The 26,183-nt window shown below is 45.1% G+C and overlaps 2 protein-coding genes across 2 annotated transcripts in view; both read left to right on the top strand.

The window, feature by feature from the left end:
* Positions 1-3,348: 3,348 nt before the first annotated feature.
* LOC118847676 (L-lactate dehydrogenase A chain-like) lies at positions 3,349-4,371 on the top strand. Its single transcript, XM_036756247.1, has one exon. The coding sequence runs from the start codon at positions 3,360-3,362 to the stop codon at positions 4,359-4,361; it is 1,002 nt and encodes a 333-aa protein (XP_036612142.1). The 5' UTR covers positions 3,349-3,359; the 3' UTR covers positions 4,362-4,371.
* Positions 4,372-16,738: 12,367 nt separating this feature from the next.
* P3H2 (prolyl 3-hydroxylase 2) overlaps positions 16,739-26,183 on the top strand; it is a 155,216-nt gene continuing 145,771 nt past the window's right edge. Inside the window, exon 1 of the mRNA XM_036755841.1 lies at positions 16,739-17,314. Within this exon, the coding sequence (XP_036611736.1) occupies positions 16,739-17,314 (576 nt within the window). The remainder of the gene's footprint in view (positions 17,315-26,183) is intronic.

Below are 26,183 nucleotides of genomic sequence, written 5' to 3'. Positions count from 1 at the left end.
TTTTATTGAAAATCCATATTTTGCCTTGGAGCATGATACTCAGTTTTGCTGGGTAGGTGATTCTAGGTTTTAATCCTAGCTCCATTGACCTCTGGAGTATCGTATTCCAAGCCCTTCGATCTCTTAATGTAGAAGCTTCCAGATCTTGGATTATTCTGATTGTCTTTCCACAATACTCAAATTGTTTCTTTCTGACTGCTTGCAATATTTTCTCCTTGATCTGGGAGCTCTGGAATTTGGTGACAATATTCCTAGGAGATTTCTTTTTGGGATCTGTTTGAGGAGGCGATCGATGGATTCTTTCAATTTCTGTTTTGCCCTGTGGCTCTAGAATATCAGGGCAGTTCTCCTTGATAATTTCTTGAAAGATGATATCTAGGCTCTTTTTTGGATCATGGCTTTCAGGTAGTCCAAGAATTTTTAAATTCTCTTTCCTGGATCTATTTTCCAGGTCAGTGGTTTTTCCAATGAGATATTTGACATTGTCTTCCATTTTTTCATTCCTTTGGTTCTGTTTTATAATATCTTGATTTCTCATAAAGTCACTAGCTTTCACTTGCTCCAATCTAATTTTTAAGGTAGTATTTTCTTCAGTGGTCTCTTGGACCTCCTTTTCCATTTGGCTAATTCTGCCTTTCAAGGCATTCTTCTCCTCATTGGCTTTTTGGAGCTCTTTTTTTGCTATTTGAGTTAGTCTATTTTTAAGGTGTTGTTTTCTTCAGTGTGTTTTTCAGTATTTTTTTGGGTCTCCTTTAGCAAGTCATTGACTTGTTTTTCATGGTTTTCTCTCATCCTTCTAATTTCTCTTCCCAATTTTTCCTCTACTTGTCTAACTTGCTTTTCCAAATCCTTTTTGAGCTCTTCCATGGCCTGGGACCAGTTCATGTTTTTCTTGGAGGCTTTTGGTGTAGGCTCTTGCACTTTGTTGACTTCTTCAGGCTGTATGTTTTGGTCTTCTTTGTCATCAAAGAAAGAATCTAAAGTCTGAGACTGATTCTGGGTGTGTTTTCGCTGCCTGGCCATATTCCCAACCAGCTAACTTGACCCTTGAGTTTTTCAGTGGGGTATGACTGCTTGTAGACTAAAGAGTTCTATGTTCCACGTCTGGGGGGAGATGTGCCAGCTCTGCCACACCAGCACTCCTCCTTCCCCAAGAACTCCCAACCCAGACTGGGCTTAGATCTTCAGCAGGCTGTGCACTCCTGCTCTGATCCACCACTTAATTCCTCCCACCAGGTGGGCCTGGGGCCAGAAGCAACAGCAGCTGTAGCTGCCCCACCTCTGCTGCCCCAGGGGCGGTGGTCAAACCACGAACTCCTTCCACTCCCGAAGCTTTTTCCACTAACCTTCTCTACTGTCTTTGGTGTTTGTGGGTTAAGAAGCCTGGTAACTGCCGCAGCTCACTGATTCAGGGCGCTAAGGCATGCTCCGCCCAGCTCCTGGTCTGGTTGGTCCGAGCTGCTCATGCTGGGCTCTGTTCTGCTCCTCTCCCAGCTCCCAGCTCCATGTGGGACAGACCTCACCCAGAGACCCCCAGGCTGCCCTGGGCTGGAGCCCTGCTTCCCTCTGCAGTTTTGTGGGTTCTGCAGTTCTAGAATTGGTTCAGAGCCATTTTTTATAGGTTTTTGGAGGGACTCGGCAGGGAGCTCATGCTAGTCCCTGCTTTCCGGCCACCATCTTGGCTCTGCCCCCAACCCACTTCTTTTCAATTAAGCCTTTATTAAGCTCCAGAAAATACTGAGCTCCATACTTTGGACGCAAAGGTACAAATGAAACAATTGCTGCCCTTGAGGAGCTTAATTCTACTGCAGGACACTCTCAAACATCCAGGTTAGCAACAACTCGCTCCATGCATAGTTGATACATGGGAGTTGGGAAGCTCCATCCCGACTGGGGGAATCCACACAGGCCTCTAATTAGTAAATGCATTGGAGCTGAAACATGAAGCAAGTTAATGAGAGTTCTCCCAGTCCAGTTCCAGGTTCCACATTTCAGGAAGGCTATCAAGAAGCCAGAGGACATCTGGATGATGGCAACCAGTATCATGAAGGCCCTCGAGTCTCTGGCAAATGAAGATGGTTTGACTGAAGGAGCTGGCAATGTCTAATTTGGTGCATAAAAGCCTTGCCAGGGCAGGGCAGGGGAAGGTACATTACAAAGCTAGCTGTCTTCTGGTCTTTGAAGGGCAGTCTTGAAGGAGAGGGGTTCCAATTGTCCTGCTCAACCTCAGAGAACAAAATTTTGAGTGAGGCATAGACTTTGGAGCAGAAATAAGCAAACCTAAAATTGATGTTAAGGAAAAAAAGCCCTAAGAATTCAGAGCCCAAAAGTGCAGTTGATGGGGGCACCCCTTTCTGGGGCTCAGGGAGTTGATGCTAGAACCTCCCAAGTTGGGCCTGGTCTAGAAGAATTTTGGCTTGTGTTTTTTGGGTTGTTTTTATTTTTCCAGGTATGTATTAAACTTCAGTCCTTAGACATCCCATCAATTCTCTCAGGCCAAAAAGATGTCAGGAGAGGGTGTGGAGCCATGCTTAAGTGTGGTAGGATGGAGGAAGAGAGGCATTCACAACCGCACAAAAGATTTTCCTGGAAAGGCTGGGTTGTATGTTCCTACTCAGCCGAGGCTGGGCAGAGTCAAGATTATATAATGGCAATGGGGGTGAGGGTAGGACATAGATAGAGGAAAGATTAGGAAGATGCCTCTGTGTTTGTGAGAGCATCTTGATAGCAACATTCCCCCCAGAATGAACCAAGGTGAGCTGGGCTTGGTTATATGCTCATTGGGCCAAAGGCCAAGGTGAGTGTACCTAGTGCTTAGATCATAAAGAGTCCAAATGACTTTATGCCCTGGGGCCCAGGAGTGCAGGAAGAAGAGGGCAAGCGTTACTTCTAGACATATCTTGGTGGTGAATCACTCTTCCTCCTCATGGCATTGGCTCGAAGAATATGTCCTTTCCTTGGAGCAAACATTGACTGTTTCCCAATGTAAGTGGTTGGAAATGATTAATAATGGTAATTATTAGGAAAGTTATCAGACATCAGATTGTCTATCATCATGGGGAGTCTCCTGGACAGTTCCAGGAGGTGGCTCTCAGCACATTCTTTTTACGGTCTTCAATAGACTGTACTTTGAGAATTGCTTTAATGTTTAAAATAGCCAGAACTCATTTGGAACCAAAGTCTGTTGGATCAGATGGATGATCACCCTATAGAGACCATTTGGACTTAAAAAAAATCACCTGTGTCTGCCATCAAGAAACTCACCTTCGGTGTGAGTCTGGGAGCAACCCTCTCACATCTAACTCAGAACTTTCGCAGCCTGACCAGCAACCTTGATATCTCCCCAAGTATCCCTCAAAATGGCATCTGCTGTCAAGGATCAGCTGATTTTGAATGTCCTAAAGGAAGAACAGGTTCCCCAGAACAAGATCACTGTTGTTGGGGCTGGTGCAGTTGGCATGGCATGTGCCATCCGTATTTTAACAAAGGATTTGGCTGATGAACTTGCCCTAGTTGATGTAATAGAAGACAAACTAAAGGGAGAGATGATGGATCTCCAACATGGCAGCCTTTTCCTCAAAACACCAAAGATTGTTTCTGGCAAAGACTACAGTGTGACTGCACACTCAAAACTGATCATTGTTACGGCTGGAGCACATCAACAGGAGGGAGAGAGTTGTCTTAATTTGGTCCAGCATAATGTGAATATCTTTAAATTCATCATTCCCAATATTGTTAAATACAGCCCTAATTGCAAGCTGCTTATTGTTTCCAATCCAGTGGATATTTTGACATGTGTGGCCTGGAAGCTAAGTGGCTTTCCTAAAAATCGTGTTATTGGAAGTGGTTGCAATCTGGATTCTGCCCTTTTCCGTTACCTAATGGGGGAGAGACTTGGTGTCCATTCTACAAGTTGTCATGGATGGGTCCTTGGGGAACATGGAGACTCCAGTGTTCCTGTATGGAGTGGTGTGAATGTTGCTGGTGTGTCTCTGAAGAATCTTCATCCTTCTTTGGGAACTGATGCAGATTCAGAGAATTGGAAAGATGTTCATAAACAGGTGGTTGAAAGTGCTTATGAGGTGATCAAGCTGGAGGGCTACACTTCCTGGTCCATTGGCTTGTCTGTAGCAGATCTGGCAGAAAGCATTATGAAGAATCTTAGGAGAGTGCATCCTATTTCCACCATGATTAAGGGCCTATATGGCATTAATGAGGATGTCTTCCTTAGTGTCCCATGTATCTTAGGGCAGAATGGCATTTCAGATATGGTGAAGGTAAACCTGAATCCGGAGGAGAAGAGTCATTTAAAGAAGAGCGCAGATTCTCTTTGGGGAATCCAGAAGGAGCTGCAATTTTAAAACCTTTTAATGTGCCACCATCAAGAGAGAACATGACAGTCGTTGAGGGATTATGTATGACATGCTTTTCGAATAGGTCAGATCTTTCCTCTGATTAGTGATTGAACACCAGAAATGAACACACTCTAGTCTCTTCCTAAAGTTAGAAATGGGGAACAATACAGTGTGACTACTAGTTGTTAAACCCTGTTGTTGCTTGCATCTGATGCTGGATGTGACTTGTATAGACTTAGTAGCTGGCATGAAGCAAAGCCAGAGCCCCACAGGTATACGAACTACCTGCCATGTATGTAGGTGCTATAGATTCCCATAGGTCCAGAAGACAACACTCCTGGATACAAAACATCACATAGTAGTAATTCTTTTATTTTTTTTATTTTTTATTTTTTTTTACATTAGTAATTCTTTATTGATGCATTGAGTACTTTTGTGCTCCCCTTCATTAGAGCACTACAGCATGGTACTATGTATCACCTTTCCAGAGGACCTGATTTTGTATACATATATATCTATATCTATATATATAATCATATATATATCAATAGTTGTAAATTTCCATATTATATAAAGACCTGTATGTATACAATGATGCAATCAATTCCTTAAGTGTCATACTAACCTTAAATACTGAATAAACAACAAATAACTGATTAAAAAAAAAGAGACTGAACTTCTTATGTGGCAGGCTTTGAAGGCAGTTCTAACAGACACTCCCCTACATGTTCTCAGAAGTGGAAGTACTTAGAGCCAAGAATGAGGAAGTGAACCAGACAATGAACAAACATTTATTCCATGCTTACCAGGCACTGGGATAAGTTCTGGTAATACAAATACAGGCAAGAGAAAGACAGTCTCTACCTTCAAGGAGCTTAGATTCTAATGGAGGAAAAAAACACGTACAAGGAAGATGAAAAGCTGTGAGGAGGTGGGGGTGCCTGTTATTGAAGTCTGAAGAGGCAGAAGCATACAATTCAGGCGCCTGCAAGAACTCACCAATGAGAGAAAGGCGTGAGAAAGCCACAGGTGCTGAGGGACCTGAGTTCAAGTTCATATGTTGGCTGTGTGACCCTGGATAAGTCATCAAACTTCTCAATGCTCCAGGCCACTCTCTGCCACTATAAACTGAAGATAAGGTATCATCCTTTACTCTAAAGAGGTAGACGCTCTCTCCCAAGATTTCTCTATGTCAGCCACAGCACTTTCCTATCCCCATATATACTTAGCACCAAGCTCAGAGCCTCAATTCCCTGCTGATCACAGAACTAATATTTGTTAACTTGAATGGCAGAGGCCAGGCAGGCCCCCTCCTCTTTCCTGAGCTGACTCACTGGGTAGGTTTTCTGCTCAAATGACTTGCCTTCCAGAGGTCGAGAATTTCTCTTCTCTCCTTACATCCAGCCTTGGGATCCAGTTAAATTTTGATTCTCAAACAACTTTCTAAAGTCCCCAGGGAGTTGATAAATGTCTCTACTTGCTCAGCTTTTGTTAGTTTTACACAGAAACATCAGCTAGCGAGTCTGCTGTTGGAACATCTAAGCCAAGTGACTCCATGTGCCCTGGCTCCCAAAAGGCCCTTCCTTGGTCTCCTCAACATGTGCATGCTTCCTTTTCCTCTTCTGAACTAACTCACTTGAGAGAGTGCAGGGCTAGGAAAAACAGGGTGAACTCATCAACACGTCTTCAGGGCCAGGAGATTGCTCACAGTTCACCAAAGAGCTGGCGATTAAGCTATAAAGGGAGCCCTAAGGTCCAGGGTCTGTTAGCATGAGCGACTTCCAAAGACAAGGTCCTTTGATGTAGCCAGAACCTAGTCTCACCTACTCCTCATTAAAGAAAAATAAATTTGTCTATTCCTTCCTCAACTTTCTTGAAATCGTCAACACAGCTTGTACATTCCCTGTTCCTGATGCCAATGTCTATGGAGTGAGTGGAGCATCTGGAAAAAAACAAACAATAAAGACAGAAATTATGCTGATGTGTGTCTGATGTACTTGGCAAGGAAGAGGCAAATGGTAGATGTTAGAAGATTGCAGCATATTATGAAGAATTGGGCAAGAGTAGCAAAAGGGATTCTCTCATCAGAGAAATGTCTCTCACTAGAAAGAAAAAAAAGTGTATGGGGCAATCAGGGGTGAGAGCAAGGGATGGAGGAAGGAAGGAAAGAAGGGGAGAGGAAAGGAGTAAGGAAAGAAAGAGGAAGGAAGGGAGAAAGGAAAAAAGGAATGAGGGAGCAAGGGAGGGAGGAAGGAAGCAAGGAGGGAGCAAGGGAAGGAGGAAGGAAGGAGGGAGGGATGGAGAAAGGAAGGAAAGAAGGAAGGAAGGAGGAGGGAGGATGGAAGGAAGGAGGGAGGGAGGAAGGAAGGAAGGAAGAGGGGAGGGAGGGAGTAAGTAGGAAGGGAGGGAGAGGAAAAGGAGAGAGGAAGACAGAAGGAAAAAAATGAAGGATGGAAAGGAGGAAGGGAGGAAGGAGCAAGGAAGGAAGGAAGGAAAGAAGGAAGGAAGGAAGTAGGGAGGAAAGAAGGAAGAAAGGAAGAAGCTAGGGAGGGAGTAAGGAGGTAAGGAAGGAAAGAGGTAGAGGGGGGAAATGGAGGGAGTGGAAGACAGAAGGAAAAAAGGAAGGATGGAAGGGATGAAGGGATGAAGGATGGATTTATTGGGTACTTTCTATGTGACAAGTGCTGGGCTGAATGTTGGAGACAGAAATAGAAAAATTCCTGCTCTCAAAGAGCTCATATTCGAATAAAGAGAGACGACACATAAAGGAAGGGTTCAACTACAGAGCAAATGGACAGGCTCATTGGTCCTTAAGGTACAGTGGAAGAAAACCAGAAGGTAATGCCTGGAGGTCCTCAAGGACACAACAGCAAGCATAACTGATGCTGCCTGGAATTTATGGAATCATGGGTCATAGGCCATTTTCCTGGCTTTCAATAGGCTTAAAATTCAAAGGGACCCTAGACATCATTTGGTCCCAACCTTTCATTTTATAGATGAGGAAACTGAGCTAAATAGGGTTCAGCCATATATCAGGGTCACACAGCAAGTAATGGAGAGGAATTTGAACCCCTAGCTTCCATACTTCACGTCCAGCACCCTATTTACAATGCCACATTACCTCTGTTAGGGGAGACATCAAATACCTAGACATTTGAAGGGTACCATGTTATTGCCATTGATAAAACCTTAACTTCCTCTGATACTGAACCATTTTTATGGAAGAAGACTTTAATGATGAGAACTTTTCCATGTCTTTGGCAACTAGGACTACTAATAGGGTAACTGATGGATAGCTCATGGGCCCCATTTTTTTCCAAACTATTTTAGGGAGTTGAGATCAGTCTTTCCTACATTTTGGATGGACCTCTTATGGCAGACTTACAGGAGGAAAAGGACAAATGTTATACAGAATTGTCAGGCAACGATGGGTCATGAATTGTGTTGTTGGAGAGAATGCCCACATCACTGTTATCCTAGATGAATTAAAAAACCAAAGGACCTAACACATTGCTATAAATCAGATCTTACTGGCAAGTGTCATCAGTCTGACTATGTTCCTCTCCTTATCAAAAGTCTCAATTCATTCTCTATTGGCTTTGGGGTATGAGCTCCTTCAGTGGCATTAAGTTGGCCAAGGTGATCTTTTCTGTCCCACCCACTGTCATATTCTAGGATTCCATGGTGCTGTGGTATCTTGTGCCTGTTTGAGATGCTCAGTCTCAGTTACCTGCCATCTGTCCCCAGCCCCATTTAATCTGCAGACTGGAAAGTGTTGATGTAAGCACTCTCTGGCCAGGCCACTAAAAAAACCCTGTGGCAATCTGAAGCAAGAATTTGGAAAAAATTTGACGAAAGCTACACTTTGATGGGAGTTGTCTGGACGGTTCTCCCTGGTTTGTTTGATTTAAGATATTAAAGACTTAGTCAGGAATTAAGGTAAATCTCAGGGCAGGCTGGCTAAGAAAAACAGAGTGGAACAGAAAGTCCTGGCCTCTGGACACCTGCTTGATCTAAAATGTCAGCTTAATATTACTTTTGCTTAAAAAAGCTTCCAGTGGGGAGACTTTTCTTCACCCCCTCTTCTGTTGATGTTGCTCATGGTTTACTTTTCATATTAGCTTTTTGAAGAGGAAAAAACTTCTTTAGAGGAGTCTATTTATATATGAAAAATCCTTCCAAACAGCTCCACCATCGCCAGCATCAACAGCAGCTGAACACGGGTGGGATTGTTGCCTCCTTAGAGGTATTTCTTTCATTGAAAGGAATGAAAGACGTGTTGGTCATCTGAGGACTGACGCACTACATTATTGAAACAAACAAAATTTTGGCATTGCTGGTGGGAAGCTCCCCAAAATGTGTAGCTTTTGTCTGAGGGGAGGGGTGACTGTTTTAGAAAGAGTCCAGAAAAGGGGGGGCAGTCATTCTTGGGAAATATAAATGATTTGGGAAAATAAAAGGAGCCAGGAGCCACATTCCTTCCTGTGGATGGTTTTATCCTGTGATGAGGCTCCACTCTGTTGGTGACCAGAAACAGAGGGGGAAATGAAGTTGCCACTTTTGCCCAGGTCTACTTCTGATAAAATGGAAACCTCCTAGAAGACCCTTTAGGAGCATTTGGATGGATCCTCTTAGAGCCTGGGTGCACTTCCTGGGAAGATGCAGGGGACAGTAGAACAAAAGGCAGGAGAATTCAGCAGCATTCACCAACGGTTAGGGACTGTGAGGTGAAAAGGAGGCCCTGATAGTTCAGAGAGGGCCCCGGGTTTGAGCCAGGAAGACCTCTGTTCAAATTCCACCTAAGATACTGTTTGTGTGACCTTTGTCAGTCACTTGCCCTCCATGAATCCCAGGTTCCTCCTCAGCAATATGTGAAGGTGGCACTGAGGATGCTTTGTAAGCTCAATTTGTCCATTTATAAAGCTTGGAAAATGATAGCACTAAACACCCCATTATTGAGAAGATAAAAACCAAATCAACGTTTCTAACAATTGTGATGGTGAAATGGAATGTTTGTAAAGCATTTGCAAACTTCCAAAAGCTATAGAAGTGCTATTACTCCTACTGCTGCTACTACTAACACAAATACTGCTATTACTGTCACTACTAACGCAACCACTACTACGATTCTCACTATGATCACTACTATACCACTATAACTACTACTACTACTAGAACTAATACAATGATTGCTACTATTATTACTGTAACACCAACCACAACTACCACTACTACTACTACTACTACCACTCTCATTATCTAAGGTCCATTTCAGCTCCAGCTAGATGACACTATGCCGCGATTGCATAAATAAATGAAAGTGGAATAGCCACCCCCCCCCATTGCTCTCATAAGAAGCATCTTGGCCTAATAGATGGAGGATTGACTTTGAAGTCAGTAGGATGTGGGCTCAAATTGCACTTCAGACATCAGGTTCTATGACCAGCTCACCTCATTTGCCCTCCCTGATCTTTGGTTTTCCATTCTTAAAATGAGGCTTAGAACAACCGTCCACCTTGCAGGGTCAGGATGACACTGTGTTTGACGTTACGTACAAGCTATAAAATATTATGTAATGTCCGTTAGTATGGGGATGGAGGAGTGGAATGTCAGTGCGCAAATAAGCATGAAACAAGACAGAGAGTGGAGTGGGCAACAGAGTGATCCACAGCAGTCTGGGAACCTTGAGAGAGGAGGATAAAGCTCCCCCTTCTAATTCTAGAAGTACATCACAGCCCTTTTCTTTCTTCAATTTAAAAACACAAACACATTTAATTTAGGGAGACTACCATTACCAGCATTGCTAAAGTATATTTAGAGGTAACTCTAATAGAGTTTGGTTAGACCAGAGGGAGAAAGGCAAGGAGCGTGTAACAGAAATGCCTAGAAAAGATGGATGAGACCATGGATTCAGCACAACAATACCTAAGAGGACGTTACCCTGCCCCGCTCCCCATGAACATTCCCATCCAGCATACTCATGATTGGCAGACTCAGAAATTCCCGTCATCTGTTTAGCCTAGAAGGGTGTATTTGTAGAGGGGCAAAGGTCAGTCTGGTGAGGATAAAAAAAAATTTATTAAAGACCTACCATGTGCCAAGTATTATTATGCATGCTGGGGCTACAAAGAAAAAACAAGGCATTCCCCACCCTCAAAAGCTTACAATCTATGGGACAACCTATAGCTAGCCCAATGGCATCTGAGGCTCTGTGGCCATTCATTGAAGTCACAGACTGGGTTGAGCAGGCCAGGATTCCTCTTTGAAAAAATACTGTATCAAAGTGATTTGTGAAACAAAAAATGTTGACAGTGAGAGTGGATATTCCATAAAGATTCTCTACTAACAGAGAATTCTTTCAAATGTCAACTCCCTCAATATATTGAGAATTTAACAGGTTCCTGATAGTCTGGGAAGAAAGCTAAAGGGCAAATTTTAAATCCATCTAAAGACCTCTCGGAGCAGCAGGCGATTGACTATTAATCAAAATAAAGTCTAAACTCTACTGTGAACCAGCATTGAGATATTAAGAAAGTCATTTTTCTTCTTGGTGTCCACTTCCTCACCTGTACAAAAGAGGGGTTGGGCCACAGGACAACTAAAGTTACTTCTAACTTTTTAGGAATCTTTTCTATGAATTATCATTCAACCGATTGGGGGAAATCCAATTCAGTTTATAAAATTAATTCATTCCCCATTTTCTTCTTTGTGGTTCCTTAATGGCCACCTACTGCACCGCCCCCCGCCCCCCCCCCCCCAGCCATGGGCCTCCATCCACAGAAGGCTCTGTGGTCTTCTGGGAGATGCATATTTTGGATACTTTGAAGCCTGCTAGGTCCCATGACTGGAGGCCAAACAACACACGGTATTAACGGCCTGGACTCTTGTTTCTGGGAGGAGCGTGAAGTCCATCACTGGGGAGATAAAAGATGGAAAGAGTCATGGATTGGTCATGTGATAAAAGTAAAGAATAGTGTGTGACCCCAGGCAAGTCACTTAACCTGTTTGCCTCTATTTCTTCAGTTGTAAAATGTGCATAATAATGGTACCTACCTCCCTACAACAACACATTGTTAGGATCAAATGCGATATTTGTAATGTGCTTAGCACAGGGCCTGGCACAAAGTAAACCCTTCATAAATGTTTATTTCTTTCCTTCCTGTCCTTGTTTTCTCCATTAGACTGTAAACTCCTTGAGAGAATGAATGATCTTTTACTGTGCTCTGTATTTGAAATCTCAGAGTCATTGGAATACCAAGTACAACCTCCTCACAGTTTTTCCAGGACACTCCTTCTGCGTAAGCTGAGATGCAGAGTGGTTCCTCGTATAAGAACATTGTGACTGGTGCTGCCCTCTGGAATTCCAAAAAAGGAAGCCCTTGCTCTCCAGGCCCTGCCACTTGCACAAAAGGGGAGCATAAGCTCATTCAGAGGTAGGGCAGTTAGCTGGAAGCCCTTGTTAAGATTCCCATGTCACCAAGAAAGGGTGGCATCAGAAGACTTTATAACAATTAGAACTGTTGAAAAACAGAACACTCTGCCTTCTGAAGTAAAGAGAGCCCCTTGCCTGGGGATATTCAAGAGCAGGCAGGATGTTTGTCCAGTGGATTCCCAAGCTGGTCAAGATCCTTAGATCCTACATCTGGAGCTGAAAGGTACCTTGGAAGCCCAACCCCCTCATTTTATAGAGAAGTGACCTGAGACCCAGAAAGTTGGAGTGATTCACCCAGGTAGTAAGTGGAAGAGCCAACAGACCCAGGTCCCATGACTCATAAGTTCAAAGCTCTCCAGGGTGCTTCATTTAAATGTTAACTTTAAAACAATTCATCCCTAACAGCAACTATTTCCTTCCTTCTGTTTTCTTCTGTCTAAGATCTACTATGTAATGCAGGAGATTCATGTAACCCTGGTGTTAGAGTTTTCCTCCTGATATGAGGCCCCAAAGCCTTTCAGGGGTCTTAGGATCATAGATTTAGAGTTGACAGGGACCAGAGAGGTCATCTTGTCCCATCATCTCATTTAACTAACGAGTAAACTGAGACCAAGAGAGTTTTAGTGACTGACCTAAAGTTGTGGTCAGTGGTTAATGGCAGAATTAGCATCAGAATCCAGACCCTTTGATTGAAACTCCAGTCTTCTTCCCCCTCTGGCTCATTGGTATTACTTAATGAGATACTTGTGGGTTACTCACCAGCCCACCTTACAAGCACAAAGACTTACAAGGCCCCAAACATGAACATTCTTATTTAGCTGTTTAAGGGAACCACAGGAATGCTGTCAAAGCTCAAAGGAAAGAACAATCACAGCAGCAATGAGTGACTCTTCCCCCAGAGGCTGCATAATCTTCATTACTTAGAGCCCTGGCTCCAGCAGGGGTCATGGATTCTTCCACATCTTTGCCCTCTTCTATGTCGCCTTTGGCTATAGAGATTTCTATTTGCTTTCCCCATTTCGGATACTTTCACTAACCTTCATTTCCTTGCCTCCAAAATTCTCCTTAGTCCCCACACAATGGTGGTCATTCTTTTTTTTTTCTTTTTCCCTTGTTGGGGAACAACTCTATCCCCCAGTTCCACCATTCATTTAGGAAACCATTTTAAATCTCCAGATGTTTTAATGTCTAGAGTCTTTTTTTTATAATGTGATCCTAAATTCTAGGCTTCACACAGTGGGGATCTAAGGGAAAGCCATGCCTTGTACCTGGAAAGGTGGCTTTCTTAACCCAGCTCCACAGTGGTTGATGAGGAGTTATCAAATTTTGGTGCCCAATCTTTCTGTATGAATATACCTTGTGCCTCCCACTTCCATTAACACTTTCCCTAGACCCAGGAGTATGAGACCTTCCACTCTTTCCAATTCTATTTTATTTTCTCCAAATTCCCTGAAGGTAGTTAGATGGGTTATTCATATTACCCTGGGCTGCTTCATGAAACACCAAGAAGAATAAAGCAAGGCTGGACAACATTGGAAGGAAAGGAAGAATTGTAATCTATTGCATACACTTCAATCAAAAAGGGGTTCTAATTCTAACCTCCTGAACAAACTTTGGCAAACATATTATGCCCAAGTATCTTCATTTGGAAGACAGGGAAGGAGTTCAGCGGGTGACCGCTGTGGTAATTACAAGCCCTCTTAGAGATTCCACAACCCTGTGAAAATGGTCAGGGACATGCCCTGGAGCTTGTCCATCCATGGGATGATCCAAATGAGTAAGGCCTAGTTGGAAAAAGAACAGGAGTGAGTCTTAAACATCTCACTTTGAGTCCTGGCCAAGGGCTTCCCAGCTAGAGGGAAACCATGGAGCAAGACGAAGGCCCGATGAGGGAGGACTTGGCAACTCTTCCTGCCTTATGGTGGTCACACACAGAAGAAGAGATGGCCCAGGGAGAGTCATGGCCAATGATGTTTGTGGTGCTAACCTGGTGCTTTGGCTTCTCTGCTCACCCAGCTTGTGGCTGGCCAGCTGGGCATGAGCTGGTCTCGGGAGTGGGCAGGCCACAAAAATGCTGCAGGAAGGCAGGCTGGGGTACAATCAAACCCGTAAAACGGGAAGACCATCTCGGGGATCAAAGGGCTCTACAGAGCACATCCCCTTGGCTGAGAAATAGTTTATTAATGAAAAGCAGAAAAGAGGGATGCTGATGTCTGAAAGTTTGGCAATCAACTCTGTATTTTCCTGTTCCTAGATTGATGCTTATGGCAAAAGTCATGAGGAAATAGGATCCATTCCCATGAGGACCATAAAGTTCTATGAAGTGGGAGTTAAAATAATTAAGATATTAGCCCCAGAGAGAGAAGACTTGGGTTACAGTCCCAGTTTTATCTTTCCCTTGCCGTGTGACCTTGGGCAAATTGCTGTGCTTCTCTGGGGCCCAGTTTCCTGGAAAATGATGGGAAAAGAATGCCAGCACCAATCTCTCTCACACTTTCTGCACTCTCTGAATCCTGAATTGAACTAAGTGACTTCTAAGGTTCCAAACTGTTGTAATAGCCTGCGAAAGTAAAAGGAGATAACTGGACATTCCACCTGGAGCACACATTTCTGGCAACATTAGTGCCAGCATGAGGATGTGCAAGTAGCTCATCTGCCCATAATCAGGCTACCAGCATTCACTGACAATGTGATTTCAAGTGATCCCCCTCCCCTAGCTGCACAAAGGAGATATTGAGAATGAATCCTTGTAGCCATAGGGTTTTGTCGCTAGCAGTTGAGAACACAGTGACAGCCTTTGATGCTGATGCTGCCTTATCGCTTCCTCTCTGCCCCTGCCTTCAGTACTGGACCTCCTACCTCTGCCTTCAGTGCAGACCTCCTGTACTACCTTCTGCCTTAAATGCATTAAATTTTTCCTCCTCTACCAGATGCTGATGCCTCCTTCCAAGAACTACCTTGTATGATTCTATTCAGGATGTATCTAAACTATACAGGTCATCTCCCACAGTAGATGGTAGACAGATTCAGTTTTTTGTCTGCAGTGTTTTCCAGCCACTAGCATATAACAAATGCCTGTGGACTTATTGATTATAGTAATGCACCACATGATTACAAGATAAGAGCATGGAAGAGCTGTAAACCAAGGTGGTCACTATGGAACGTTGTTGGTCCCTGACTCCTTCTTGATTCTCTTGCCCTTCTTAGGAAAAGAGAGGCCACCCTCCTGGTTTCTTCTGAGCCCCAGCTTCTCCTTCATATCACCTTAAGTATGCTCAACATCCTTACATTTGTCCCTGTGGCTTAAGGGTGGGGGACTGCCAAGGCTCCACCTTACACGTCTTTCTTCCCAACCAGAGATTATCTACCATGAACATGAATGTGGAGACTTCCAGAGAAGGGGGGACCTCAGTACTCCTGGTCAGCTTATTTTATTTCTGATTGTTCTAAAGTTTCCCCTTTTACTGAGGTACTATTTTAAGCATCTATGTAGTAACCAGAAAATGTGCGTAAGGAGGATGCCTTCTCTCTCTTGGCTTGGAGGATAGATCCTACTGAGAAAAGCAGCTAGGAATTCTGGGCTGGGCTGGAATAACTCTTTGAGTTTAGGTGGCCACTCCAGTATCTTTGCCAAGAAAACCCCAGATGGGGTCAGGGAGAATTGGACACGACTGAAACTGAACAACAACAAAATCCACCCCTCTCATTTTAGAGAACAGGCCCCAAAAAGTGCAAGGACTCCCTGACCTGAAACAAACAGGTGCTAATGTGGCACTGGAATGTGGAACTCAGGACAAGCAAGGTTTAAATCTTGTCTTAACGTCTTGCTAGTTGGGTGACCCTAGGCAGGTCACAAGTCCCTTCACTCGCCTGTGCCTTGGTTTCCTCCTCTGTAAAATATAAAGGGCAAGGTTTGGGCTCTATGGATCCTAGGGCCCCCTCTTGCTTTCAATCCAGTCCTGTAATTCTCCCATTTCCAATTCAGGGCTTTCTCACTCAGAGCTCAGGTTCCACCGTACTGATCCCGGATTTTGAACTGGGAGGTGGGGAGTAGGTGTCAGGCGTGGGAATAGAGAGGAGAGGAGGCCAGGACAATTACCGAACGGGGAGAAAAGACAGATGTTAGAGAGGCCAGTCCTTACATTGCTGGCACTAGCTCACGGGCAAAACCCCACCCAAAAATCCAGGCGGAATCTGGCTTGACGCTGGGAACTGGAGAGGAGGCGAGAGGGTCCAGTCCTGTCCGCCTGGCAGCGCAGCGGGGCCCAGTCTAGAGCCCCGCTCCCGAGAACTGGGCACCCAGGGCAGGCGCGCGCGCTAGGGGTGGGTGGAATCAATTCCAAGCTGAGCCGAGCGCCTGAGCCTATTCCTGCCTATAGTGGCGCTCCCGGCCCCGGCCCCGGCCCCGGCCCCAGCAGCTGAGGAGGAGGAGGAGCAGGAGCAGGGTGCAGCAGCCTCGGAGGCCAGGGGGGTGTATAAGTGTCCGCAGGGTGTCCGACTTGGCCTGGGCAGGACCGACAGGGCCAACTCTTCCCCCGCCCCCAGCCCCTCTCCGTCTCTGCGTCTCTCTCTGTTTCTTTGTCTCTCTGTCTCTGTGTCAGTGTCTCTCTCTCTCGCTCTCTTTCTTCTTCTGTCCCCTTCTCCCTTTTTCTCTCTCTGTCTCTCTCGCCCCCTCCCTCCCTCTCTCCCTCCGCGTGTGTGTGTGCGTGTGCGTGTGTGTGTGTCTCCCAGCTCCAGGATCGGGAGGCGGCCGCTCGCCGGCCGCCCACGTGGGGCTCCCTCCATCAGTTGGTCCGTCAGTCCAGAGGGAGCTAGAGGCAGAGGCAGCGGCAGGCTGAGCCCGGAGAGGAGCGGGAGCCGCGGCTGCTTGTGAGCCGCTGTAGCGTCAAGCCCGGAGAGGAGCCCTCCCGGGGCGGGTGTGCGGGAGCCCCCGGGTGGCCCGAGCGGGAGGATGCGGGGCCGAGGAGTCTGCTGCTGGGGCGGGGGCAGGAGCCCCTGGGCTCGGCTGCTGGGCGCCGGGCTGCTGCGGCCCACGGTGCTGCTGCCACCCGTGCTGCTGCTGCTGCTGCTGCTGGGGGGCTCCGCGCCGACGGCGCGGGGCCACGAACGCGGCCAGGCTCCCCCGCAGCCCTTCGAGCTGCTCTACAACCTGGGCGTCGAGGCATTCTCGGCCGGAGACTTTGAGGCCGCCGTCCGCTACCTGGAGCAGGCTCTGAGCAGCCGCCGCAGGCTGCGGGAGGAGCGGCTGCGCTGCCGCCTCGAGTGCGGGGCCCGGGCGCCTCTGGGGACCGCGCGCGGCGGCGGCCCCGCCTGGGAGCTACGCTTCTTGCGCGCCCTTCTGGAGCGGGCTCGCTGCGTGCGCCGCTGCGAGCGGGAGGACGAGGTCGGTCGGCCGGTGGAACGCCACGCCACAGCCACCGCCACCGCCACCGCCACCGCACGGATCCTGAGCCGCAGCCCGGCCGACGTGCGCCTCGACTTCCAGAAGAGGATGCCCTACAGCTACCTGCAGCAGGCGTACAGCCAGGTACCTACCGGGACGGCGCTCTCCCTTTTCTTCTCCTTACCATTCCCTTTCTCTTTCCTTCTTCCTCTTTAGCCGGGGCACTCAGGCTGCCTCCCTTCCTCCATCCTGATGTTCCTACTTTTCCCCATTCCCCTCACTTCTTTTTGTGGACCCCCCGCCCCCCAGCTCCCTTCTTACACTCCCCAAGGACTTCTCCTCACCACTGTGCCTTTTTAGGGAACCACTCAGAAACAAAGTGTCAGCTATTCTTTCCTCATCTAGGAAAGATTCGAGGGGAGAACTACCATGAAGAGGTGAATTTGAATGGGGTGGTGACCCAAGGGCATCAAAAGGAAGGAGTTGTCCTTCTGGATGTTTGATCAGTTTGAGGAAGGTCCTTCGAATATTCTCATCTCTGGAAAAGGAAAAGGATTTGGATCCTCTCTCCTCAGAGAGCTGAGCTTTCTCTGCTTTGTTTGTTTCTTTTTAATGGGACCTGACAGGAGCTGCCTGTAGCTTACAGCCACATCACTGCGGTATCTGTTCCTCGATCCTTGAACCTCCGCCAGCTTGCAAACCTGGGGAGTTACACTAAACCTAATTTGATCAGACTTCTGGTGCTTGTTAGAAATCAAAGTTCCGCTAGATTAGAGGCTGAGGCACGGGATTCCCTTGCTCTTCTCCTTCCTCTCCTTTCCCATGTTCCTAAGGGAAAGTTTTCTCATAGAACAGCTGCTCTGTGGAGCAGGGGCAGTACTGAGGCTCTCAGCTTTGCAGTTATCCTCCAGCTGCTGGAGTCGTGGGCTGATAAATCCACTTCAGATGTTTCCATCCTTCACTGCTTCACTCTGGAAAGTGAGTGCCCCCCTGGAGCTTGCCGCCCGTACTAAAGATTTAGAGCTCTCTTGGTGGAGGTTAGGAAAAGGATGAGTTCGTTTTTGAAATGATTGAATGAAAGCTGTATACACGGGTCAGATAGAAAGATTCATTCATTTTATCCTTAATGTGTCCAGAATAATGATTGCACCGGATAGGTGCAGAGGATAAGCCAATGCCAGACGTGTGTGTGTGTGTGTGTGTGTGTGTGTGTGTGTGTGTGTGTGTGTGTGTGTGTATGGTGGAGGGGCAGGGGAACGACCCCTGGAACACAGTTAGGACTCCTCTGAGTCAGGCTTACTTCTAAGTTAAATCTATGACGTGATTGTCTGAGGGAAACCTTAAGTGGAAATCATCTGCTTTCTTTTAAATGGAAGGCTTGATTTTGAGGGGATCCTGGGAAAAGCAGTTAGCGCCAAAGAGAGAAGAGATTTTGAGGACCTGACAACAGAAGGGCTTCCTCTGTCCTCTTAAAAGAGCTGCTCAGGAGAAGGTGGGGCTCGGGTCCCAAAGAAATCCCGAGATAGGAGAGCTGCCCTCCTTCTCACTGGGCAATAATACTTTCCAGATACATTTTGAGTTCTTGAGTCCAGAAAAGTAAAGCATATTAGAGCTGAACCTCAGAAAAACAAATAAAAAGGAGGAGCTGCCCTAAATGTGCTTTCCTTTGCTTCTATAAATAAGCTGCTAAAGGATTTGGAGTTCTCTGGCCCCCTGGAGAGTGAGCAGGCTTTCACCTCTGCTTTCCATCACTCTCCCTTTCATGCAACTCAGAGTGGGAAGGTAAAGCCCAGATGTAAGCCGCTGCCTATTATTCATGGGGGGGAGGGGAAGGAAGGGGGCACGGAGAGGAAAGGAGGGAAGCCACCAGGGGGGTAGAGGTTTTCTGGGAGATTTAGCCTGTTTTAGGATTCTAGGGAGAGGCGGTATGTCATAAAAAAACAGAAGGGCCAATCTTGGCGTCAGCAAGCCCAGCTTCTCACACACACTGACTGACCCAAGTCTCCTATTCTTCCAGTAACCCCCAAGAAATTCTCTAAGATTGGAAATGTCTGAACCGTTGCTGAATCTACACTGGTGGAGGGAATTTCCAAGTTGGGATTCCTATATACTAATGAAGTCATAAATTTGGAACTAAATTTAAAAAAAAAAGAGATGGCAATGAGTTAAATATGGTCATGAGTCCCATCAGTCACCTATGTGGGAGTAGTCCTTTAGGTGTGGTCTGGTGAGTCAACTCAGTTTTAAGAAGCTCTTTCATGAAAATTGTGAATTTATGTACTTGTTGAAACAGCCAGTGTCTGCATGGAAAGCTAACCACCCCAATTCTTGTTTTTTTGAAGCTACTAATTGAACAGGCATTTATGGGGTGGGGATGCCAGCAATGTCTCAGGATCCATATCAGATGAACTGACTTCTCTGGCCTGGAAGTCTCCACCCTTGGTGCATCTTTGTCTTACTTCTAGTGGCTTTCACCAGCAGATTACTCTGAGGAAAAATAAATACCTGGTCTAGTAGGCTCCCTGTCAATGGCTTCCCTTTGCTAAAGGTGACTCATTCCTTGTGGCTAGAACATAAAATGGACCTTGTTTCAGTGTCCACAGTGATGGGAGAGTCCTTTCAATGACTGAAATCATCCGATCCTTAGGAGACCAGAACAGGCTCATCTGAGGTCATATTAATGTTAGTCTGAGCTTTGGTGTGAGGATACGAAAGCTTGACTACTTTATTAATCATTTTTATACTGTCCAGGAAAAAGCCTGGAATGTACCTGGAGAATTTTTTTCCCTCCAAAGGTCTGTATTTTGATATTCTATGTTGAAACATGAGAGACAGAAGCATGATTTCAGTAGTTTTCCCGCTTTTTAGATCTGAACTAAGAACCTTTTATTTTAATCTTGATAATTTGGATGTCAAAAGGAAATATTTTGAAAAAATTGAAATGTTTGAAAAATTTAATGAAATTTGTAATGTGGGTACAGGATGGCTGCCCCTAGGTAAGTTCTCTAGGTCCATGAGCCTATTTCAGAGGCAACTGGGCCTGGAATAAGGAAAACTGAAGTTCAAATTCCACCTGAGGCATTGACCCTGGGTAAGTCTCCTCAGCTCTGTTTGCCTCAGTTTCCTCAAGTAGAATATTCAGGGAAAGCATTATATGTAGACAAGGTCTGCTGCTCTCCACCCATCAGCCATTAGAACATTATTTCAGCGTTTCCCTAGAACAGTCCCACAGATGCCCAAACTAGGGACTGAGACCCTTAGTCAATAAGCCTTATTTGATATATGCCGGGGATCCAAGAAAGGCCCAAACCAGAGGCAAGGATCTTTGAAGAAACATTGAACATTCTGATCTATGAGACACCCCGGGGGCCTGATCCTGCTCTCCTAGAGGCCACTGGGGGTGCTGCTGGAGGAGGGGGGGCTGGGCGGGGAGAAGATGAAGATGGACGAGAGCATCGAGTCTGAAGGATCCATGTCAGACGACACATTACTCATGATGAGCGACCCCATGGCCAGCAGGCTGTCTTCAAGGACTGACCTTTCACCCACTCTGCCCTTGAATTTGTTCTCCCCTTGTGTTGTTCCCACCACCTTAATGCTTCCAGTCTCTCCCTTCCCATGACTTCTGCCCTGGCTTTGCTGGTCAAGTCGTGGGTTTCCTCTTTCCACTTGGTATTTCAGATACAATACGTTTAGCCCCTTTTATCTTCCTTATTCCTCCAAGCCCATCAACAACATGGTACATTCCAAGGCACATACTGCAATGCTTCCCAAAATGTCACATTTGTTATCTTTGCCTCCAAACTGCTTGGATGTGGTGTTCTCACTTACTCTACCTCCTCCCTACCTCCGTTCTTACATTCCCCTATCTTCGCATCCATCACAGGTGTATGTTTTGGATTTTTGGTTCTGCCCATGTTTTCACTTCCTTTTAGTATGTATTATGTGCCAAAGCTTTTCTCATGACCTTAACCATCTGCTACATTCCAAGCCTATTCCTTTACCCCTGTACATTTTACAACCTACAATGCTGTCCCTGGCCCTTGTCCCTTCTTAGATTGGTACTGAAGTGGCCTGTGGCTTTCCCAGCCTGGCCTCCTCACCTACTTGTTTCTTATTTATTTTTATTTTCTATTAAATTATTGAAATAAAGTTGAAAAAAAAAGAACTCACAGTCCAGTAGAGGAGACAACATACAAATGACACTGTACAAACAAGCTCAGGACGGGACAAATGGGAGATGATTTTGGAGGGAGGGTACCAGCAGAAGAGAGATCAGAAAAGGCTTCTTGCAGAAGGTGATGCTTGCTGCCAGCATTGTGTCTTACTGCTGGCTCATGGATATATTTCTAAAGAGCTAACAGTGTTACAGTGACAAGTAAATTTAAAATGATTTTGCTTTATATACTGGGTGTCCAGGGTGAAAGTTCAGTGATGGCCACTGACATACAGACAAGGTGGTGCAAGTGTGATGGCCCCTAGGGAAGGGGATCAGTTAGCAGGAGTGATTCATAAACTGGTGTCAATGAAAAGGACCAGATATTGGTCCCCACATAACTGGGGAAGGCATCCAGCGAGTAAAGAGGGAGCTGGTCCTTAGTTATAGCCATGAGGCATCTTTGCAAAGATTAGATGAATACATAGGAAAATCGTCCAGAGCAGATGAGAAGGGCTAGGAAGTGGAAGCAGAAGGAGTGACTCATATTTTAGTATAAATACATTTATTAAAATAGTGCCTTAAAATTTGCAAAGAACTTGACATAGATTGGTTCATTTGGGCCTTGACCATATGAGGTAGGTACTAAGGAGGTACCATTTTACAGGTGAGGAATGTAAAGTCTCAGAGAAGTGGATTAACTTGAATCAGGTCACATGGTTAGTGAGCATCAGAGACAGCACCAGAAGCCAGATCTTCTTGACTCCTTATCCCAAGGTCAATCTTATCTGTCAAGCAGCTCGCCTTCTCAAGTTATAAGGGAAGAAAATGTGTGAGCTCCTTCCCTCCCTTTGACCTTCCTTCCCCCTCTCCCCACCCCAACTCAAATGATGGAGTCACAGATAATGAGGTCTTAATGTGGTAAAATTATGTTAACTACAAAATTGTGGCAACACCTTTAAAAGTTATCGACAAGTTCCCTGAGTGAATCAAAAGAGGCAGCAGAAATTTTGGTCTAGCCCCCACAAGCCACACACAGAGAGGGGAAGTTACTCGAGAGAGAAACAAGATCCCTGGCAGTAGAGAAAAGAGCTGGTTCCAGAAAACAGCAGACCCTGCAAAACCACATGGGCAAGCTGCGCAGCCCCAGTACTACAAGCAATGGCATTTGCATAAGTATTCCATAAAGAAAGACCTCCAGACTCTGTATTTCCAAGAGTTGAGAGCTGCTCTTGTCACACCTGTAGCCTACCTGTGTGCCCCACTATCATTGAATTCTACATTCAAATTTGTATTTGGGAAAGAGCAGACCTCATGTTTATAGGAGAAATATTTTGTAGTTTTTCTGTTTGTTTGTAAATGCCTTTCTTAGGAGCTAATTGAGTCCACTGCCTGACTTTTAATCTGAACTACATCAGTGGGAGTTCATGGGCTATACTGTTGCTAATGCAGAATCACAGTATAACTGCTAGTTGTTACTGTTGGTGTCGTTATCATTATTTTAAAACCCCAAACAGCAGCTTCCTTGTGGGCATATGCAAGTTCAAGTTGGGGAAATACCCCAGAGTTGTTATTATAAAGGCATACATGTTTCACTCATCCAGCCTACAGCAACTAATCCATCTAGACATCATACCTTCAGCAGAAACATAGTTCAATGTCACCCTTACTGTGTATTATACTTTCATGTAAATATATTTGCATAAAATACGTATATATGTATATATACATGTATAATGTGTGTGTTTCAACTATGAATGCACAGAATTATTGTGTTTTTAATGGTTCCTTCCATATCTGTATTAAACACTATTCTATGGAGTCCTTCATTTTATGCTCAGTAGCTCTAATTTCATAAAAAAATGAATTCAGGGATTCTGCAATAGGTGTAAGTTTTTGGCAGAAACCTAAGAGCAAGATGAACTTTGAAGTCACCATTGAAACTCAGCATGGAAATATCCCTGCCTGACAGAAGCAACACATCTTCATTCCATTTCTTATCCTTGATTGACATCTTTCTCCTCCCAACCACCACCAACACAAAGCCTGCAGTGGTTCCCCAAAATGAACTGGTGCCCAAAGGCAGTGGATTGCAGTGAAAGATGTCAGGAGAGAAAATTTTGAATCCTGCTTCTGATACTTGGCAGTCAAGTGGCCAAAGGCAAATGCTTAACATAATCTTTAAGCCTGTTAAGTCCTTGAAATAGAAATAACAATGACTTTTATTGTATGGATCATATAAGAGATTGCCCATCAAATGCTTTGTGAACATGGGCACCTATAGTAGTGCCAGCCACCATTATCTCCTGTTTTAAAACATAGAAGGGCATTTGTCTGGTCTGACCAAGTCACCTCCTAGCTCAGGAATATTCATTGACTCCCTCTTGCCTCTAGGGTAAAATACAAGCTAGGATAAAATACAAACTCCTCAGTCTCTGTGATATGACTCCCTCCTGTTTTCAGTAGAATAGTAACATTTATCAGATGATATCCTGAGCACTTGCTAACTTCCACGGGGAGCTGGGGCCAATGGCACAAGAGCAAGCCTTGACTGGGGAGCCCTAGGACAGGCATTTGCTCCTGGAAAGCTCTGAAAGGCACCTGGGAGAATCCCACTCAGAGGGAGGGAATTACTCATTAACCAAGAGACTCAAAGTCCTGAAAGATTCTTTTTTTCTTTCCTCTGAATCTTTCAATGGAACTATTTCCAGATTTTTAATGAAATGCCTTTCCTTGGTGTTTCTTCGTCTGACTTCCCTCCATGCCCTTATAAAGGCATGACCAAACTGGACTAGTACCTGTTCTCTGTGCTTGATGTGCCATCTCCCTTCTTGCTGCTCTCCCCCATCTTGGTGCCATCTTCAATGCCTGGGATAGACTTCTTCTGTACCTTTGTCCCTTAGAACTCCTAATATCCTTCAAAGGTCTGCTCAGGAGGGCCACCTCCTACATTGAGCCTCTCATTATTCTACCAGAATTTGTTCTCTTTTCCTCCTAAATGCTCCTTGAGTTCTATATATGTTATATCCCCTCCTCCTTCCTTGAGCGTAAGCTCTTTGAGGATAGAGACAGTTTCAGTTGTTTACTGATTTGGATTGAATTGGATTCCTGACTCTCCAGACTCTAGCCTGCTCTGTTGGGCACCAGCTATCCGTACGTTAGAGGCCGGTCCCATCCAGTTGACAGAAGGAATGTTTGTGTTCAGGTGTTTGAATGTTCCCACTAAGTTTTAGACCCTTGACTAATCGGAATTAGTGGTATTTGGTGTAATCCTCAGCAGCTTTGGTTTTTTTGGCCTATTGAGCTTCCTTCTCGCTGTTTTGTACTTTGGGAATTTCTGATGCTGTAGATTTCCATGTTTCTATAACTCACATGCTTGGGGGTACTCCTCTGTCTACCTTTAGCCCTCCATGGGTCCTGAAATGGAAGAGACCCCTTTGATACCATGTATCCAGGGCAGTAGTCACAAAACCTTCCTTTTTTCTTGTTCCCAGTTCCCGAAAAAGAAAGTAGGGCAGCTGGTTTGTTTCCCTTCAGCACTTTCTCCTTCAGGCTTCCTCCTTCCAGGTGATCCTTATTTTCCTTCTCCAGATTCCAGAGGAAACAGAAGGAGGTAAAACCAATGACGGGGCTCTCTGACCTTGACCATCCTCAATTTTCACAATGACAGACAACAATTCTCCAGTTATCTTGTCCACAGTCCACTATGGATGCCTGGTGGGGTGTTGGAGTTCCACCTTTTAAGAGGATTGATCTCAGGATACTTTCTTCCTCTATCTCTGAACTGAGGCTAGTTTCACTTTCTAGAAGTAATGTATCTGGGAACAAATTGACATGTTGGTGTTAAACTTTTAGGCTTATGTGGTTAGTACAGAAAGAAACTGAATTAAATCACCCCTCAACTTCTACAGGAAATCAGGAAATATAATGCGAGTTTTTACCTCCTATGGACCCCAGCGAGGTATTAGGTTAATTGAGTTGTGAAGTCAGGGTCCCATCAGCCCCACTCCTTTAATTCAATATCCTGGAATAGCTATTTTGAATGAGTTCTGTTTGCTGCTATTTCTGGAGGAAGACAGGCCTCCTTTCTCTTCTTTGAGTCTTTCTGCTGAGAGTCGCTCCTTTTCTCATCTACATTTCCCTACTTTGTCAGGATATTTTTGTGGATCCTTGGTCTGGGGAGGGTCAAATTCTCAGCTATTACTAAATGTACTTATACTATAGCGTGTTGTTATGGGTCACAGGTGTGGAATATTTTATACCATTTTATATCATTTCTGTAATTTCAATCAAGGGGCAGGGCCTGAATTAATGATCAGCTGGAAGAAGACACTGGACCTGGGCTTCTTTGTTGTCTAACGTTTGCTCAGAAAATATCTTTTCTCTGTCAACAAGGCCAGATCTGGCTGACCTAAGAACATTCTTTCCCCTGTTAACCATTAAGGGATGAGACCCTAATCCCGAGAGAGACTACCTCAATTAATATTCTATGGGTATATACTTTAACTGACTTTTGTCAACACTCTTGTCTTTACACACCTATTCCATTAAGGAAAATCCTCTTCTTGTATCATGGTTCAACATACATGGGGATCATAAAAGTGAGGTAACACAGGCTTGCTGAGTCTGCTAAAAATAATGTATATAAGTTGTCTCATTTTTTGTTCAGACATCCAGAGCTTATGCTCTGACTCCTTGTACATACAAGTAATCTAGCTTAGCTATGCTTTAAGGGAAAATCATGAACAACATGGATTTTTCTGTCATCTAGCTTGTTTGCCTCCTTCAACCAAACTTTTAGGTTCAACACAGGTTATAGAGGTAGGGGACTTTGGAGAAGATATTGTGCAGTTCTGT

This window comes from Trichosurus vulpecula, chromosome 4, assembly GCF_011100635.1.
Source record: "Trichosurus vulpecula isolate mTriVul1 chromosome 4, mTriVul1.pri, whole genome shotgun sequence".
NCBI lineage: Eukaryota > Metazoa > Chordata > Mammalia > Diprotodontia > Phalangeridae > Trichosurus > Trichosurus vulpecula.
This window is presented reverse-complemented; position numbering and strand designations above follow the sequence as displayed.